This window comes from Epinephelus fuscoguttatus, linkage group LG7 (genome assembly GCF_011397635.1).
Source record: "Epinephelus fuscoguttatus linkage group LG7, E.fuscoguttatus.final_Chr_v1".
Lineage (NCBI taxonomy): Eukaryota > Metazoa > Chordata > Actinopteri > Perciformes > Serranidae > Epinephelus > Epinephelus fuscoguttatus.
In genome coordinates, this window is record NC_064758.1 from 37079380 (window position 1) to 37099794 (window position 20415).

General features: G+C 39.5%; 2 protein-coding genes across 3 annotated transcripts; both read left to right on the plus strand.

Moving 5' to 3' along the window:
• Positions 1-2225: 2225 nt before the first annotated feature.
• Positions 2226-6234, plus strand: slc48a1a (solute carrier family 48 member 1a). The gene is made up of 3 exons (XM_049580233.1): positions 2226-2700; positions 4549-4716; positions 4853-6234. The coding sequence occupies exons 1-3, from the start codon at positions 2571-2573 to the stop codon at positions 4987-4989; spliced, it is 435 nt and encodes a 144-aa protein (XP_049436190.1). The 5' UTR covers positions 2226-2570; the 3' UTR covers positions 4990-6234.
• Positions 6235-6347: 113 nt separating this feature from the next.
• Positions 6348-19901, plus strand: LOC125891187 (solute carrier family 26 member 9-like). 2 transcript variants are annotated; one of them, XM_049580231.1, is made up of 21 exons: positions 6348-6451; positions 9106-9232; positions 9450-9589; positions 9753-9863; positions 10018-10193; positions 10301-10465; positions 10559-10711; positions 11543-11625; positions 11748-11895; positions 13068-13181; positions 13308-13385; positions 13474-13569; positions 13665-13771; positions 13878-13947; positions 14035-14127; positions 14218-14358; positions 14521-14772; positions 17135-17189; positions 17592-17728; positions 19551-19610; positions 19722-19901. In XM_049580231.1, exons 2-21 carry the CDS (start codon positions 9108-9110, stop codon positions 19731-19733), a joined length of 2316 nt encoding a protein of 771 aa, XP_049436188.1. In that variant the 5' UTR covers positions 6348-6451; positions 9106-9107; the 3' UTR covers positions 19734-19901. The 2 variants fall into 2 exon arrangements, with proteins under 2 accessions (XP_049436188.1, XP_049436189.1); XM_049580232.1 differs by lacking the exon at positions 19551-19610.
• The last annotated feature ends 514 nt before the right edge of the window (positions 19902-20415 follow it).

The window sequence follows — 20415 nt, forward strand, 5'->3', positions numbered from 1 at the left end:
TTTTGGGAGTTACTTGGTGTGCAGATGTATTTGTTTGTACTTTGCCAGGTATTTCCTTGATCCAGCACCCACTCCATTGGACACTGTCTTGTGTGTGTCTTTTCTATATATATTTTTTTTATCTGTAGTTCAGACCAGATGCAGTAGAACATCCTGGTATTTTTGGTATACTGCATTTGACATTCTGTATGTTAGGACATAAATCTTTATCTGGCATACTAAGTAGTGTGGTGGTATTGGGGTTGGAACATACAGAATGCTTTTATTTCCTTGCCTGACCATTTGAACTTGTGCAACACCTTCGTTTATTGATTTGTAATGTATCAAACTAAATCAAACAACAAATGCCTTAACAGTGGCCTCCATGTAACCTAAAAATGCATACTCGAATATGTGTGCTCTTCCATGTCTTTTTTTATAATAAAGCAGGTGCATAGATGCTACAGAAATACCGTAAAAGTATCAAAACGTTTGTCCACAGAGAAATACACACAGTTCATATGTAGAGAGGCGTCTTTAAATGAGCAGTCAGGACTTCTGTGAATTTGTGACATCACAACTATACTACATTGAGACCATTTAAAACATAAATATTCTAAATGTGACCTTTTGTATTTATTGTGGGAATATTTTGCACTGTATATGAATGACATCAAAGACATTGCCATGCAATATAGTTCTAGTATAATGACTTGCAGACCCAATTATGATGATGTCATACTAACAACAATCACTTCTGGGTTGAAAACTGGCAACTGATTACAATTGTGGAGATATGTAAAATCGACAAACTTGTTGATTTCTCTTGTCACAGTCCCACAGTCCAAAGACATGCAGGTTAATTGGTGACTCTAAATTGTCCGTAGGTGTGAATGTGAGTGTGAATGGTTGGTGTGATAGTCTGGTGACCTGTCCAGAGTGTACCCCGCCTCTCGCCCAATGTCAGCTGGGATAGGCTCCAGTCTCCTGCCGAGCCTTTACAGAAAAAAATGAACTTACTGTGGTCATAATTGAAGATATTGAACATTGTGAAAAATATTTTCAACTAGCAGCTTTAGTACAAAATAATCTGGGACAGACTTCTATCTTAAAACATTATGGGTGAACTCTGTTGCAAAGGCGCTGACAAAACTTCAGATTTGTAAATGGTTTGTCAGGCCAGGGATGACTTAACCTGCTTATTCAGTAGCTTCCAAATTCTTAAAAAAAAATGCACGTGAGTAGTAGACTGCCTGAATGTGGAACAACTGAGACATACTGTTCAATTTGCACATATTTTTCTGAGGACATTGCAGGCTTTCATCATTTGTTTTGTAAATGGATGTACGTTTTCAGAATGCACTTGTTCTTCTTTACACTAAGGAAAGGGAAAAATGTGCAGAGCCTGTGATTTATAGGTTATTAGGCAGTGGTTTTACTGATCTGGCCCACATGAGATCAAACTGAGCTATATGTGGCCCATGACCTAAAATGAGTTTCACACCTGTTGCAGTTAAAGGTCTGTAAAATTAAAAAAAATATATAAATAAAGGTCAAATAAAATAAAATAAATAAATAAATAAATAAAGGTCAAAATAAATAAATAAATAAATAAAGGTCAAATAAAATAAACAAATAAAGGTCAAATAAAATTAAATAAATAAAATTGTTCACATTTAAATGAGAAGAAAAATGGGAACATCATTCTCCCTTCCACTTGGACCATACTGGTCAGAGGGAAAGAAAATAAATACTTGGTGACCATTTAGACAAGAATTTGAATGCTCATTTAGACCCATTTTTAATGTCTATAGTCTGATTTTGACTCAATATGAGGTGTCACCATAAGGCTCAAGTATGTTTAACGGCTCCAGGCAAATTTTTTTTTATTTATTTTTTTGTCTAAAATTACAATTTGTCAGTGCATGTTGCTGACCCCTGGTCTAAACCATCTGAACATGCAGTTCCTCTTTGCACCACTGGGGGCGCTGTGTTGTCGAGTCGGGGGTTTCCTCAGTACAAAGATGTTTTATGTACAAGTGATAGATAACTCTGCTGCAAATCGCTGAAAACACAACCGAGCAGATTTGTGTTTTTTAGCACAGCATCACCAACTATTTTGTGTTTGAGTATTGCACGACAGCGACGCACATGTACAGACCAGTTAAAGTGGAATATTGTTGTCCACGATGTTATATTGAGGCATCGGCTGAAGACGAGGATCTACGGTGGGGTTGTTCTCTGGATGGTAGTGTGACATCTTTGCGGTGTCCATCAGATAAACACTTGTGTTGGTATTTTGTTGCTGCCTGTTAGCTTGAAACCTAAATTGTCTCATCGGTGTCGTACTTGGCACATGAACGGGCTATTATTTAGCTTTTCCTGAAGCTAGTTTTGCTAACATTGATAGCCGTCTCTCTCCAGTCGAGGGGAGTTAGATGTAGTCGTTTTCCTGTCGTTAGTCTCAGTGATATTACATAATGTGGCGGTAAGCCGTCGGTTTAGCTTAATACCAGTCCGGTTTTTTAAATATACGCCCGTAACTCTCAGGCCTGTCAGAAACATTGAGGTGACATTAGTTGTACTAAACAATGGGAGTCAACAGAGTCTACATTAGCATAGGATATGCTACCTTTGGCACCCTGGTTGGACTTTCGGCTTTCTTCGTCTGGAATATAGCTTACAAACAGCCATGGACGGCGGCCATGGGAGGCCTGTCAGGTAGGTGTTTAACTTAAATGTTGTTGTGATTGTCTTCATCACGTCATACTGGAGCATTTAATTCATGTTGTGTGATCCTTAGACCAGGCCTGCACAGTCAGACTTCACACTATAATTGTCTTATAGCAAGATGCGTATTGTATTTTATCTGTTCTTTATTTGGTTTCACTTTTGTCACTTAAATGTTAACTCGTGATTTGCTGTCAGTGACTGTTTAAATTGAGTTTTGTTCTGTGTGAGCTAGCTGGCTGAATACTCCCATTAATGTGGGTCACGCTTGTGCATATGACCAGTTTATCCCCCTCCTCAGCATCACCTTTAAAGGGGACCTACACCCACTTTCAAAATTCATTCAAGTTTTTCCTATGAGCTAAGACAGCCCGAAATTATTAGTAACCTTGAACTCTCTTCCAAATCTAATAACTAGAGAGCTAAAACCCAAATTTGTTATGTAATAAAGTATAAAGTCTGGAGCTGCTCCTTGGCAAATGAACTGGGAAATATGTTGTAGATGACACTGAGAGCACCCAGGGAAATGTTCTAAGTGCACTTTGTTTTACAACTGAGAACACTACAATAGAATAAAGCTTATTTGGGTCTATAAAAAAGAAAACAAATATTCTGTGGGTTCATAAAATCAGGCTCCCAATTAACGTCTATGGAGCAGCTCCAGACGTAAATGTATGCCTACCTTATACTTTCATTTGTGCTTAATCAGTTTTGACATCACATGTTTGAGACTTAGCCGCCATCTGTGGTTTCTGGTTTTGAGACAAAGTAGCTCATGTTCACAAACATTGATTGAACTGTCCAAAGCCATGGAAATAACTATTGAAATTTTTGAGAGTTGTGCTGATACCATTTTTTTTTTCTGTCCCGATACCGATTCCAATATCTGAACTTGCATATCGGCTGATACTGAGAACCAATCCGACACCATCCAGCTGTATACTGTGGGTGTGAAATAACTGCTATCATCAGGGTTTCACACACATTCATTTACTTGTGGCGCCCCGCCACGATTAAAACATTTGCCTCCACGTTTAGATTTTCTGTTTTTGGAGCTGGAATATATATACCGTGCATCACATTCTTGGAGCGCAGAGCATACTGTTGCTTGCTTTCACTAACAAACAGTTGCTCCTCTCATCTGTTGATCTGATTTGATCAGCTCTGATCAGATCAATTGACCAATTATCCATCAAGTGACTCAAAACTCAAAACTGCTGCTGAAAAATGAAGAGTTCTGCCTGTGCTACGTTCATGGACATGCAAAAACATCTGAATTTAAAGAGGGGACGCAGCCTGATACACAAGGACACACAACAAAATAAAGTGAAGTTATACACCTACCCCCCACCCCAAAGTTTATACTTTAAAGTATGTGGTATTGGATGGGTAAATGACTGCCATACTCGCTGATACTCAATTGAGCATTTTAGTCAGTATTGGAGGCATTTCCAATACTAGTACCCGAACAATGCTACTAAATTTAGGTAATGTTCCTCTTTCACCCGGCCATAAACAATACCAGATTTAGTGAATGTCACTTTTAGAATGTGCAACTCAATATGTATTATTGCCTGACCCATATTTGCTTTTGAGGGCTACATTTGAGAGTTAAAACTATAGATGACAATATATGATATTGACTGATAAAAGAAGATTAACAGCAATGAATCTAGATAACATTCTGAGTGGGGCATTTTGTTGATTATAAAATCAATTTGTCAGTGCTCCCTGATTGATAAACTATGTAATGGAGACACTAAAGAACCTCAAACCTTGTTTTACATCTCTGTACCGCAGTATCTTGTTACTTAATGGCTGACATGTTTCTTTCGACAGGAGTTTTGGCGCTCTGGTGTCTTGTCACACACATCATGTACCTGCAGGACTTCTGGCGCACTTGGCTCAAAGGTCTCAAGTTCTTCATCGCTGTTGGTGTGCTCTTCTCCGTTTTGGCGGTGGCTGCCTTGATCACCTTCCTAACTATCGCCATCACTCAGAAGCAATGTAATCCTCTCTCTACTCATGTTCTGTATGATATAGGATCAGAAGAGAACATTTGTTGTTAATATATGCTTATTCACTCAGAGAATTGATTTCTTAATGCATCCCAATTAATCACTCTGCTGTTTCTGTCCCACAGCTCCCACTGACCCGAGGAGCCTCTACCTCTCCTGTGTGTGGAGCTTCCTGACTCTGAAATGGTCCTTCCTCTTGGGTTTATACTCCTACAGATATCGCCAGGAGTTTGCAGACATCAGCATCCTCAGCGATTTCTAGTCAGTGCTGATTTCACAGACTGCAATGGACTTTTGAAGGTTTTAAGCTGCCAGCAGGAGCTGGTCAAAGAGCTTTTGTTACAAAGAGGTGGAAAAGCAGACCTGGCTAGATTATAAAATCATCTGACTTTTACCATACATGGAGTTGCACTTGTCGCACTTGCTTAACAAGCTTTGTATTTGTATCGTTACCTGTTCTCCTACTTTTAATGACCCACATATTATACTCCTGTAAGTAGTCATAAGTCTAAACCTCTCAAGACTGGAACTGCTTTTGAATTAATTGCTTGAGGCGATTAACAGAGAGACATGCTGTGGTTTGTCAGACAGATTTGATTTTGGGATTGTTTAATCTTAAAACAGCTAATGCACACAAGGAAATCCCCACCATAACCGGCTTTTAATCCATTTGATAAGATGTTGAAATGAAAGTGAAAATACTCTCAAAGCTGAAATCCTCACAACCAAAACTAAAACCTACCTGAAGCCACTCTGCTAATTGCTCTGTTGACGGTGTTTGTTGGAGTGCTTGAATGTTTGTACCCAAATGAGCTTTTTCATAGTTGCAGTTTTGAACCTCATATCACCAGACAGCCACTGTCTTAGTGTCTGCAGAGTCGGTCTCTTCGCTCCCTTCATCACCAATGAAACAATTTGAGAAACAAATCTTTTTAAATCTGATAAAGTATGACTAGTTGAGCTCTCACTGAAAGCTTTTTAAAGAGGATTGTATATGTCCTCCCTTCATACCCTGCTTTCCTTATAGAAGAATTGAAGAAAAGGCATTCCTGTGGAATCTGTGCTTTTCATGTTTTAGTCCACCAGGGGGAGACTTGCTTTGTTTCTGTCAAGAGTCCACTGGAAAATGACGACATTCCTCTGAAGAGAAAACACAAATGAATTTGATATATAATTGCACTTTAGTCTTTGATATGGATGCCATTGTTTTGCACACAGATCCTGATACAAGGGGTCAAAAACAAATCATGTTTTACACATGGTCATCTCTGTCTCACCCTTTTAAATGTTGAAATACACTGTTTATATGTATCATTTATTTTACAGTTCATATGATTTGTGTAGGTCAAGTTAAATCAGGTTTTGTAATTGGTTTAGTTCCAGCTGTTGCGCATGTCTACCTTTTAACCATAAAACATGTTTAAATGTATTTCTGTTGATAGAGAATGAATGTGAGGATGCTACATGTATATAGAACTCATTAAAGTCGCATTAATTGTTAATTAAATCATGTCTCTGTGCTCTGTACTGAACACATACAACAGCATCTTAACAAATCAACATGTAAGTGATTCAGCTGCACCTGCAAGGCTGATGCTTTTCAGTTTCTTAGCTCCACCCTGAAGGTGTAGAGGGTCTTTGGCGTAGCTTGATAAGAGATCAAACAAGTATGCAATACACACGTGTGAGCCAAATGCCTGCAGACGTTGTGCTTCAACACTAAGGTACAGTGCTTTCTTTCCACATTTCTGGATTAATACAGAATCTGAGCTTCTGAACATACTAATGTTAAAGTCAGCATGTTAAATTCCGGAGGTCAGTTTGTTACTTGCTGCCATTTTGATTCATTTCATTCAAAATCTTTTACAAAATGCACATTGTAAACTTAATTGTAAATAAAATGCATTGTAGTCTTAACCGGTGGTCTCTTGTTAAATCGTGAAGAATCTCTTTGCAAATTCAGTCATTTCTTCTTGACTTGTAATCCTCCTAAACTCTTTATAGTTTAACAAGAAGTTTTTACCTTAAATTAATTATGCTTTTTGCTCAAAGTGTGTTGCTACTTACATCTAAACACTAGTTTGGCAGTTTGTTCACTTCATGTTTTCAAATGCAGATATTATTTTAAAATGTAGATTTTCTTACAGACCGTAGATTGTGTTGGACTTGTCAGATTATTTCTACAGCATACAGACTGCAAGACGAACAGAATGATCTTGTACGTGCGCTATTATTTACCTGGTGTTGAGCAAATATTTTAGCAGTCTGCCAACCTGTTGGCTGATCCTTCAAGGTTAGATTAAGGCCTCGCACTTGAAATGTGACACTTAAGTGTAAAATGACAGAAGTGCAATCCTAAAAATCCACTTTGTTTTCCTCAACTGTTAAGATATAATCATCAAATCAGTTGGGCTGGGGTTTAAACATACAGTTGGTAACTTGTATAAAAATAAATCTTTGTCATATTTGCGGCAACTCACTATATATGGATAATAGTCCATAAACCAAATAATCTAAGAATAAAGTAATGTTGCTCTGAGTCCTCTTGTGCTTCTAACGGGATTTGCAAGAATCCATCACACATGAGCGAAAAGAACCAAACAGAGCTGAGGAGTCTCTAATCGTGTCAATTACTGCTGCTGAACTACAGTCAAACTATCAAACTAGGCAGCACTGATCAAATATGAATCATCAGTGTCACTGTGTTGCCTTAAAATGTTTTCAGAAACACATTTTAGTGTACTGTTTAGCTGTAAATCTGTTCAGCTGGTGCCTGGTTTTATCTGTTAGCCTGACTGTTTCCAACATGGCAGCCAGGTCAAAACCTTTCTCATTTTCTGTGGCCATCAAACTGTATAAGTCCTCCATCTTCTGTACGGAGGAGAGCTGAAACAAAGGACACTAACAACAATATTCACCTACGATATGTGCACCATTACTTTATATGATGTACATTACTACTTTTCAATATCACAGTCTGATTTATTCCGCCATCTTACTCCTGTTGTTACTGTATTAGGCCCTGGTTTTACCTTTGCTCCTTGAAAACACTTCTTATCTTGTGCATTTATATATTTTGCCAGATATTTAATACTCTACTGTTTCTAAAACTGGGCCCAGTGAGTGACCCTGACCAGGGGAACCCACTGGTTGTTCTGGTTGTTCTGGTTGTGAATGTTAAATTGTGGTTCCTGTAATTTGAAGCATTCTCTGGTACAAGAAATTCCTTTGTGATAAAGTAAGTTCTGGCGGGACGGTGGTGCAGTGGTAAGCGTTGTTCCTTCACAGTGATAGTCCTGTGTGACCTGTCCAGGGTGAACCCGCCTCTTGCCCAGTGTCAGCTGGGATAGGCTCCAGCCCCCCGTGACCCCCAACAGGATAAGCGGTTACGGAAAATGAATGAATTAATAAATAATGTTCTATTGAACTGAATTGAACTTTACAGCTAAACAGTACACTAAAATATGCTTCTGAAGACCTCTGAGGTGAGAAATAGGCAATGCAGTAACAGAATCTTGATTGATATTTGATCAGCGCTGACATGAGCAGTGACTGACATGACTGACAGCTGTGTCAGAGGCTCCTCGGCTCTGATTGGTTGTTTTCATTCAGGTGTTGTAGATTCTTGCAAATGCCATTAGAAGCACTACGAAGAGGCAGAGGAACATGACTTTTTTTGTCTCGCACTACTGTCAGGAGATAGTGACAGTTTCACTAATATGTCAAAAACTTATTTTTCTAACAGTTACCACCCACAGCTTCAGTGATTGACAGTAGCAGACATTTGTATTGTGCTTCCTCTCTGTTAAACTCCATCTCTCACATTTCCTGCACCGAGTCTTGTGATTTCACGAGTGACTCAGATGGTTGCCTGTTTGTTCTTTGGGTTTTCTTCAAACCACTGCTATTTGCCCGGGGTGGTGGTCTCGAGATGCACAGAGTCTTGATTCATAGTTAATCAGCGCTGCCTAGTTTGACAGTTTGACCACAGTTCACAGCAGTGGTTTACATGATTGACAGCTGCGTCAGAGACTCTGCTCTGATCGATTGGTTTCGTTCACGTGCAAAATGCCATTATAAGCACTAGGAGGAGGTGGGGGAACATGGTTTTTCTCATAGATAATTTGTGTCATGTACTACTGTGTGATGAAGTGAGTATGAGTTTTTTAACTCCAGCTTTAAAATTCAAATTTTGTTTTTGTTTGAGGGTAAAAAATCAAGTGTGTAAACAAGCGTGTTGCTGTTTAAGTAGAATTATATTGACACAACCTTGACTTGGTTAATCGCTAATTTTAGTACAATGTAAGTCCTTGACAAAAGGACATAATATTAGACAGAACTTTCTATGGTTTTATTGTGTCACAATGTGCTATTATAGCCATGCACCAGGACCACCCACGTTATGTGATTGACAGGCCGGCGTATAACCTCCCAGACTTTGACAGAGAGTTTGACAAGAAGAGTCGACAATTCCCCGTTGGAGAGAAAGTGAAGAAACTCTTCAGGTACTGAATTGCAATCTCGCCACACAGTCAACACGAACTTCATGTCTTCCCATCACACAAACTCTACCTCTGACAAGCTTTGTGTTGTGATCAAACAGCGGAGAGCCCTGTAGCTATGACTCAATATAAAGTTTAGACATGTGTTACGGGCTTTTTCCAAAGTAACAACCAGAAAACCCGAGCTCTTCAAAGAGTTTCCCTTGTTTGTTTCTGTCAGATGCTCTGCGCTGAGACTGAAGGGCTTGTTATTCAGACATCTGCCCGTTCTGAGCTGGCTCCCCAAGTACAAAGTGAAAGAGAACCTGCTGTGTGATGTCATCAGCGGGGTCAGCGCCGGCACCATTCAGGTTCCCCAAGGTCACTCGATACTCTCCTCTCTCTGATGCCTTTGTATAATACACACTGACTGAAGCTCGTTGCAGCAGTGTTGTCTCCAGTATATACCACAGTGTTTGTGTTTTCTTTATATGTTGTGTCGTGATTTATATGACAGATATAAAAAGGTTTCTGTTCTTTCCAGGCATGGCATTTGCCCTCCTTGCAAACCTCCCTCCTGTCAACGGTCTCTATTCCTCTTTCTTCCCTCTCATCCCATATTTCTTCATGGGCACTGCTCACCAGATGGTCCCAGGTAAATCAGAGTGATTTATCTGCAGAGATTTCATATGATGACAGTGATAAGTTGCCAGAGCTGCACAGTGCAGATCAGATGCGCTCCGCCTAACTCTGCCCAGTTTGCAGTTTGGCAAAGAAAATAGATGTGACACACTACTTTCTACATCTAGGTACGTTTGCTGTCCTCAGCATTATGGTGGGAATCGTGTGTCTTAGGCTGGCACCAGAGTCGGACTTCAGTCATTTCAATGCCACTCTTAATGCCACAGTAGTGGACACAGATGTGATGAACGAGGTTCGCCTGGGAATATCTGGAACTCTGGCCTGTCTCACTGCAATCATACAGGTACTCAGCACTAAACACTCAGTCTTTTAATGTGAAATTTGATAGAAATGAAAGAGGTTCATTATGATGTTAAGGTGACACACTGAGAACCTCTTCTGTTTGTGCAGATTGGCCTCGGCTTCATGCAGTTTGGGTTTGTAGCCATCTATCTGTCAGAATCCTTCGTCAGAGGCTTCATGACGGCTGCAGGATTACAGATCCTCATCTCAGTGCTCAAATACATATTTGGCATCAAAGTGCCACCTTACAGTGGTCCGCTGGCCGTTATATATGTAAGTGATTCCTCGTATTGTGTTTAAAAAACATCAAAAGACTGGTTGATTTTTTTTCTTATTAAAGAATATAATATTAATTCTTTGTTACAGACTCTTGTAGATATTATAGGTGGCCTTCCAGATACCAACATAGCGTCGTTAGTGTTTGCTCTGGTAAGCAGCATAGTTCTGATGGTGGTGAAGGAGCTGAGTGCACGCTACCGCCACAAGCTGCCCTTCCCCATTCCCATGGAGATCATTATCGTGAGTAGTCTGTCGTTTGCCATTTCTCTGATGTTGAGTCAGGCATAAGGGACAAAACACTGAGAAAAAAACATATATTTTTGTCGTGCATCACAAGGATAAAATCAGTGTGGAGAATAAGGTCAAAATGTCAAGAATTAAGTTGAAATGTTGAGGAAAAAAGTCAGACTTTCAGTTTTAATACCAGACATAAGAATAAAAATTACAAGGAAGATGGGGTTTTTTTGTATTTGAGGAATAAAGTCAAAATGTTGAGAATGAATTTGAAATAGCATTTCGAGAATTAAGTCAAAATGTTGACCTGACATTTCAAGAGAACTTTTAGAATAAATCTGCGTCTATGGCTGCCTCTGCAAAATGCCGTGGGGACTTGAATTGGTAGAAGAATCAGTTTTAGTAATAACAAACAAATGTCTCTCTTAGTGCAGAAACACAGTGTGGTATGGGAAACTTGTGCCGAGAATTGCGTCCGTTCAGGAGAAACCACACAAACCTGGAAGAGGTGGCTGCACTCATGCAAACTGCAATAACTAGTGGTCAGTGAATAGAAGAAAGGGTATTGATGGTTACACCTGGGAGCAATACAGACAATTTAATGGACCAGAGGAGTTGACTTTATTCTAGACATTTCAACTTTATTTTGGACATGCAAAATAAAAAAACAGTCTTCCTCCTCTCACATTTTTCCTATATGCCTGGCCTTAATATCCTTCTGTACACAAAAGTGCACTTCTTCAATGTTTGTTTAATTTCATGTAGTTTTTCTATATTCGTGACATATACAGTATAATGTTGATAGTGGTGATTGATTCCTGTTCCTGCTCGACACAGGTGGTGGTGGCCACAGCCATCTCAGGCCCTCTGCATCTACCTGAGATCTATCACATGGACATAGTGGGAGAAATTCCTTTGGGGTAAAGCATACAGTACATCAGCATACCTACAATCAATGGTTGTTTCATTAATTAAAGTTATGGATGCAGCAATTTGTTTTTTTATTATTCAGTTTGGATATAATTGATGTCTCTATTTTCAGATTCCCAGCACCGATCCTGCCAACAGTGAGTCAGTGGGAAGACATGTTGAGCACAGCTTTCTCCCTGGCAATCGTTGGTTATGTCATCAACCTGGCTATGGGCAGGACACTGGCAGCAAAGCACGGCTATGACGTGGATCCCAACCAGGTAGAAAACTGTATATCTTTTACTAGTTCAACATTAAATGTGTTATTCCATTTTGTAAATACCAATCCAACTTTATTTACATCGCACCTTTCATACAATCATGCAGCCTAAAGTGCTTCACGGAGCAAGATTGAAACAGCACATCTAGAAATTACAGTAATAAACAAAAAATGTGTAAAATAAGTTGGGGTTTTTTTGTTTTGTTTTGTTAAAAAAAAAAAGCAAATAAACACAAGGGATAAAAATAGTAGAAAAGACCAAAGATAAGAGTGAAATACTGAGGCAACAAATAACGAGGCATCGTAAGTAAATTCCAGGCTAAAAAAAATACGTCTTAAGCCCAGCTAAGACCAAAGATTCGCAACGAGACAAAACTGTTTTAGAACCTTGCAGAGAAAAGCTGCAGCAGTGTGAACTGCTCAAGCTCGGCTGATGGTGTCACCTACGACTCAGCTGGTCAAATCACCGGCGGCTGGTTTCAGAACGTAAAGCACGTCACCTGTTTCAACAGCCAATCAGCTTGTAGTAAAGAGCGCTGGTCAAGTCAAAATGACTGCAGACGGCATGTTTGCTTGCTGTGGCAGGTGATCCGCTCCCACCAAGCCCTCTGTTTCCATCCTCAGACAGTGGGTTGCTGCTGCTGCTCGCTGTATGTGCTGCCCCTCACACACACATTCTCACTGACTGATTAACTGGCGTCGGTTATTTATAATATTGTGGTGTATTTATTATGAACACAGTCCATCTGATGGTTGTTTTGTTTCTGTTTTTTCACTATTTAATCACTACTACAAATGCAGCTGTAGCCAGTATCTCACTATCACTATCCTCATTCATATTTTAAGAAGCTACAAATTATATTCAGCCACAAAATAAACCTGAAAAGCTGCAAATCAGAACAGAAGTACAGAGAGTTGTTGCTGAGAGATGATACACTGTCTCATCTAGTTGCATTGGTGTGAACTGGCAGGTTTTTATAAGCTGCAGAACAGCACATTGCAGGTAGTTGCCTGTTTCAACTCAACTCGTTGTGAGTCTTTGGTCTGAAGTGGGCTTAAGATTTCTTTTAAAAATGTCCACAGAGGTTTAGTACTTAAGATGCTCATGTAGACTTCTTCCACAGACTTGGGCGTCAGTGGTTAAACACTGACCACATGCGTGTTCTTGTGCAGGAAATGTTGGCTCTTGGCTGCAGCAATTTCCTCGGGTCCTTCTTTAAGATCCACGTGATCTGCTGCGCCCTGTCTGTGACCCTGGCTGTGGACAATGCCGGTGGAACATCACAGGTGAGTGCTGCGTTACCACTCCAAAGTACTTTAACTGTGTAATTTCTGATGTGCAGTTTAATCAGAATTAGTGTGACCTACAAGTAAGCTACTAACATCTGCACCTCTGTTGCTGCCCTCTCATAGTTTGCCAGTTTCTGTGTGATGCTGGTTGTAATGGTAACCATGCTTGCACTTGGAGCCTTCCTAAAACCACTTCCAAAGGTAGGTGAACAAATGAGAACGACACTTCAGAAATTAGACAAAAAAATCCAGGCATGATTATAAATATAAGTAATCTTGGTTTCCACAGTCAGTGCTCGGAGCCTTGATTGCAGTCAACCTGAAGAACACACTCCTCCAGCTCTCTGATCCCTACTACTTGTGGAAGAAGAGCAAATTGGACTGTGTAAGTCGAAGCCTTGGATGCAATATTGCAGCACAATGTGATGTCTGTTTTTTTTTTCCATGTTTTATCTCATTCTATTGTTCTTTCTCTTCCAGTGTGTGTGGGTTGTGTCATTCTTGGCCACGTTTTTTCTCAGCTTGCCGTATGGAGTTGCTATCGGAGTGGGCTTTTCCATCCTGGTTGTGATATTCAAGACACAGTTGTGAGCAAACACTATATTTTTATCCATAATTTAAAAAAAGAGATGAAGCAACAGAGTGTGAGGTGTAATAAAGGTACTGCTCATTTTAATAATGTGTTCCCTGTAGTCGTAATGGTTCGGCAATGGCTCAGATCGTGGACACAGATATCTACAAAAACCCGAAGGTGTACAGCAAGGTATGAAAACAAAATATCTGTGTGTATTTTTGTTAGTACACATAATCTAAGAGGAAGTACATCTAATCTTTTTTATTCTCTCTGCAGGTCGTGTCAATAACAGGTGTGAAAATAGTGAACTATTGCTCACCACTCTATTTTGCAAATGCTGAAATATTTCGACAGAGGGTCATCAGAAAGGTACGGCGATAAAAATACCTGCTTTGCTGTCATTTAAGGTTTGAATTATGTGACATATGTGTGTTAATGTATAGGCATATTTGTGTCTAGACCGGACTGGACCCTGGCAAACTCATCCTGGCCAAGAGGAAGTTCTTAAAGAAGGAACAGAAGGAAAAAGAGAAGGAGGAAAAGAAGGACAAGGAGACAAGGAGGAGGAAACCCAGCTCTTTGGTTAACATGAAAGCTCAGGTGGGATCAAGTTTATATCATGACACTTGTTTGACCTAACAGCTCATAGCTAGAAACAAACCGTAAATGGGTCATGTTTCTACCAGTTACCTTACAAATATTTGAAATACAACCCGTGACCTTTTCTGTGCACCTTCCTCTGTGTATTTCCTCTAAATCTAGACCATATCTCAGCTTGAACTGCAAAATGACTTTGATATGAGCGATGGCAGTGCCAGCAAAGCTGAACCTCCCACCAGCTATGTCAACTTCCGCTGTAGTGACATTGAGCTGGGCGAGCAGGCGCCCGACCAAGAGCCGGCCAGTCCCTCTGCTGTCACACTCGAGTCCCAGCCCATGCCCTTCCACACCCTCATCCTCGACTTGGCAGGAGTCTGCTTCATAGACCTCATGGGTATCAAAGTGTTGATAAAGGTTAGAGGCTTGTTTGCAATACTAGGTTCTCTCTCAGGACAAGTGGTTGAAATATTTTTAGAACTATTTGGGTTCTTTATAAGCATGGAAAGATGAGAACGATGATGATGATAATGATTTTAATGATGATGATGGTATAGAAAATTTATAGGGTATAATTTGGATGTTTTTAATCATTAGTGGAAAGCAAATCAATTATTAACTGTCCGTAATGAAGTATGTGTAAATAATGTTACACATGTAATGTTAGTAAAATGAGGTATAACCCAGATAGCATGCAGCTTCACTGGCTTATTGGTATGGATAATGTTAGCTAGCATTTTCAGCTAGTTTCTTGAAATAACAATTAACGCCCTTTGCACAGCCAGTCTCATGGATCAGGTGCTGGTTGGCCACAGAAACATCTCAGATAAAATCATCAACATAAACCGCCGCACAATGAACTGAATTACTGTGGTTTTATTAGGGCAAACAACGCATTTCGCCTGTGGCTTTCTCAGTTTCGCTCAACAGAATCACATGAGCACTTACAGGTGTGCTAAATATACACGGGTCACCTTACTAATTATTTCAGTTATTCCACTTTCCTTTTTCATCAATATTTTTATCTTTCACATTCTTCAAAAATTAAGTTCAGTGTGCAATGGTTTATGTTGATGATTTTAAGCTAATAGCCAGCTTCAACTGACATTTAAGTGATGTGCAAACGAACATTTCCAGTTTTATGTCACTCACCCTGTGTTTAATTCAAAAAGAAAACTGTGTTTTTCTTGAATGCCTCCACAGTGAATGAAGAATCCAAAAACTGAGAAAAATCTTGATTGATTAAAGGCAAAGGCGACTGCGTTTAACAACAGCAAAATTATATCAAAACATAAGTTTACACAGTCTTATACACCTGGTGCAGTAAAATCCAAGTCTCATTTATTCAGTTGTATGCTCAGTGCTTCCCAAACAGACAGCCCTTTTCGACATGTAACTGAACGGAAAGTAGCCATGTTTCAATCAGCCTGTTTAGATGCGCATCTAGAAGTATCACATCGGAAAATTATGATGGAAACGCCAAAATTCGAATTAAAATCCCCTGATTTGCACAAACTGAAATACGCTCGCTTTAGCCGGGTTTTGGTTGATTCGAAAAAATGCTGATTCGCAAAACGGGGGATGGAAACAGTTATATTCGAATTAAGTCTGACGTAGCGCGCCTCTCTCCATGGTGATATCCACACTCCGGGTCGGGAAGGAGGTAATGCATTTATAAGCTGGTTGCCAACCACCAGAAAACATAGAAGAAGAAGAATGCGAGACTTGTTTTGTTTCCGGTTCTGCAGAAAACTCGTGTGAGTTCGTAGTTTTCACCAAAGTCCGTACATTTAATGGAAACACACAGGAGCTGTCTGTGCTTTCTTCAAAACCAGACTCCACTGGAAAAATAGTAATTGTACCTCGCCAAAAACGAGAGCTGCTGGTACAACACTGGTGCCTCTATCACTAATTTCTTTGTGTTATTGTGACTGTGCCGAATCCAAACTAACCCTTTAAAACACCAGTCACACAATAACACAAACAAACTAATTGATTGAGGCAGTGGTTGACCAGCAGCTCCAGGTCAGAGATGTAAAATTACTGCTTTGTAGTGTTGGTACGCTTGTGAGTCTGGCTTTGAAGAGAGTTTCACTTGTAGTTCAGTCCCCAGTCAGAGACAGCTTTCTGTTTGGGATGTACTGAGCATATGGCTGGATAATAAAACTTGGATATGCAGCACGAGTTGTGTTTCAGTTTGTAAACGGATGTTAATATATTAAACATTTATATATGTTTTGCCGACTGGGTCTGTTTCGCAGACCCCTTTTTACTTCAATTCATCAAGAATTTTTTTGGATTCTTCATTCACCAGAGACATGCAAGAACAAATTAAACATAAATTCAATGTTGCGATTCAGTGTTGATACACAAATGGTAATTTTGGGGGGGGTAAATTATTTCCTTAAGTTAACTGACACAAGCTCAATCAGAGCATCATTCAACATTTCAGTGTCTGATGTTAAAATGTTCATGCTGAAGACACACAGAGCCAGATAAAATGCAAAAGTAACGTCTAAAAAAAGATTCACAATTCTGTTGCTCTCCTCTCCAAGTCTATCTGCAAGTCAAGGAACCCCTAAAACATAAAAGGTTCTTTTTTCTGTACACATTGAATATTGAACCCTTTTTGACAAAAACGTTCTTTGGTTTGGGAGATTAAATCCAGGCATTCTCTACTGAAGCTTTTTATTATAAGAGAATTTTAGTATGGCTGTATACGATCATAATTTTTCCAACCTGTCCATGAACAGTCTTCTCTTCGTCTTTCTCCACACAGATGAACTCAAGCTACACAATGCTGGGCATTAAACTATACCTGGCCAATGTTCAAGGTAAAATCTTAAATGACTTAAGTGCATTTCACACTTGTTGGCTCTACTCAACAGTTGGCATGGAAACGGAGACCTAGTCATTCATTCAACATTAAATCCATATCGCTGTGAAGGACACTGGTAGAATGAGTGTACAACTGTAAGTCAGAGATTAAATCTTTAAACCTGTCATAGATAGCACGTGAGTTCTGTTTCCTAGTGAGATAAAGATTTAGGTTTGACGCACAGTAATCGTAATTTGTCATTACTAATGAGCTAACAGCTAATTACTGTTATGAATTTTCTTTTCTTGGCAAATGTAGTAGCATTTTTTTCTTTAAACAGCACAGGGATGTCAAGGCAAAGTACGTTTTTCATTGTGTTCAAGTCCTTGTGTGATATTTGTCGTCTTGCTGCCTGCAGCCCAGGTGTATGAAGAACTGGAGGCCGGAGGAGCTTTTGATGACGGCAATATTGCCCGCAGTAATCTCTTCCTTTCTGTCCACGATGCCATTGTGTTTGCTCAGCAGACCTCTGGAGAGCGGCAAGTCTCCCCGAAGGTAGGCCTCCACTGTATAAAATAACCTTATCATACAAATCCTTTTCATAACATCACATACAAACACCTGCTGTTCAAAGGTTCTCAGGTTAGGGATACAGGGAGAGATTAAGACGAGTAGAAAAGCAAGATTTATTTTCTTAGTACCAAATTCCTCTTTTAGCACAGCTTTTGTCGCCTTATCTGGTTCAACAAGGGTAAACAGAAATATCACACAGGTTTTGTGACACATTAAGTGCGACAGCAAACAAAGTTGTAAGTTACATCAAGGTCACGCTGTATATTATATGCTGTGTGCCTGATTTTGTCTTCTCCTACTGCCTGATAAGTGCAGGCAACTTTGTAAGCATCTGACAGGACATACATTGTCTTTAACATGATTTAAAACACAACTAATATGGAAACAATGCTGCAAACTTTAAAATAAATAAAACAAAGTGTCTCTTTAAAAACTGGTGGACACATTGACTTAAATGTGCACAGTTCAATAAAACTGTAAACCATAATCTAACTCTCTAGTATGTGATTGCTTTGAGGATCACTCTATTGTTACTTTAGCTTAAGCTTTTGTTGCTACAACCTCAGCTGAAAATGCCCCCACTTCTTGTCAAAACATACCCGCATTTGTTGCTACAAACATGGTTGGAAATGTCCCGACCTCATGTTAAAAAATACTGGGTTGGTTGCTATAAACACGGCTGGAAATGTCCCAACTTCTTGTTTAAGATACCCAGTTTGGTTTCTCAAACACAGCTGGAAATGTCTCAACCTCTTGTTAAAAAAACCCCCACTTTGGTTGCTACAAACACAACTGGAAATGTCCCGATTTCTTGATAATAGAATACCCGTTAGTTGCTACAAACATAATGCAAATGACCCGACATCTCGTTAAAAAAAATACCCGGTTTGGTTGCTACAAACAGCTGGAAATATCTGGACTTCTTCATTAAAAAAAATGCATGCTTTTCTTGTTACATCACTGCTGGAAACAACACTGCTGGAAATGTCGTGACCTCCCATAAAAAATACCTAATTTGGTTGCTTAAAACACTGCCGAAAATGTCCCGACCTCTTGTTAAAAATGATCACTCTTGTAACTTCAGACACTGCTGGAAATGTCCCGATATCTCATTTAAAAATACCCTTTTTCACAGCTACAAACACACCTGAAAATGTCCTGACGTCTCTTTTAAAAACAATTGCTTTTGCCGCTAGAAACATGCCTTGAAATGTCCCGACGTTTCTTTAAAAAATGTCATGTTTGGTTGCTACGAACAGCTGCAAATGTCTGGACTTCTTGTTGAAAAATATCTAACTGGGTTGCTACAAACATAGCTGGAAATGTCCCAACCTCTCTTTAAAAGAACAATTCCTTTTGCCACTACAAACATGCCTTGAAATGTTAGCACGTCTCTTTAAAAATATCAGGTTTGGTTGCTACAAACACACCTGGAAATGTCCCGGCCTCTTGTTAAAAATTACCTGTTTTTGTTGTTTGTTGGTCTCGAGCAGTGGTCTACTGCTTGACAGCCATCTTATTTACGTGTTACACCATTCACCATCAGCTGATACACATGTACTGTAATCTGAACTATATCACTTTAGAAATTTTAATAAAATACATCTCATAGATTCATATATAACATATTCTTATTTTGCATAAGTATACAATGCCAACATTTTATTCTAGCGACTGGGCTGAATATCTGTATGTATTCTACTACAGTGCCACCAACATTATTGCAGAGGGAGCAAAGCAGTTTTAGTGTTTGCTTTGATGCCTGTTTGACTTTAAATATGTACATTCACTTTGTTGGCTGCAGGCAGAGAGAGCGAGACAGGAACTTGCCTTTAACATTAATGAGGAGAAAGATCTGGAGCAGGTATGCACTTATTTGCCCAAACAAGCTGAAACAAAATGACATTTTCTCCTGCTTACTTTTATTCACAATGAATCCATTACTCTGCATCTAAGTGTAGCTTTGCTTTCACAGGAAATGTTTTGAATCACTGGTTTGCTGCAGTGAAGATGAGCAGAAGAAACACGCCGAAGATACTGACAGTTATCGTCAATGCCATTTATGTAATTTATGGAAATGAAATTCTGTGCTTGGCTATGCATCTCTTCGTTGACTATCAATTATCAAAATAAAATGTTTTACTTTGTGCTTCAAGATTCAAGAGCGTTATTGTCTTTTTGCAGCCAGAACAAACTTGCAAATACGTCATCATCTAATGGTGCACCCTAAAACTTCACACATATTTACAAAGGCACGGATATAAGAGGTAATAAATAATCAACCATAAAATCTAACCAATATAGGTACAACATATAAGCACTTTTATGTATAAAGAAAATATGCAATCAGTAATCAGTACCTGACTCTACTGACAGGGGGTGGCATACACCAGCGCAGCAGACCCCAGTAACAAGTGAGCGCTGAGCAGATAATGAGTGGAACTCCGAGGCTTAGTTCGCCCACCCCTCACAATAACTGCGGAGTGAACCTGCTGACTGCGCAGTCATACAGAAGTGGTCCTGTAATTAACTGAGAGTGTGCATGGCCACAGCTGTGAGGTATAGCCAGCTGAGCAGCCTGGCTAAGTCCCTGTGGAGGCAAGACACTGAGAAGGGCTAAACACGAATGAAAGGAGAAATACACGGCATCAGCACTTTCACGACTTTGT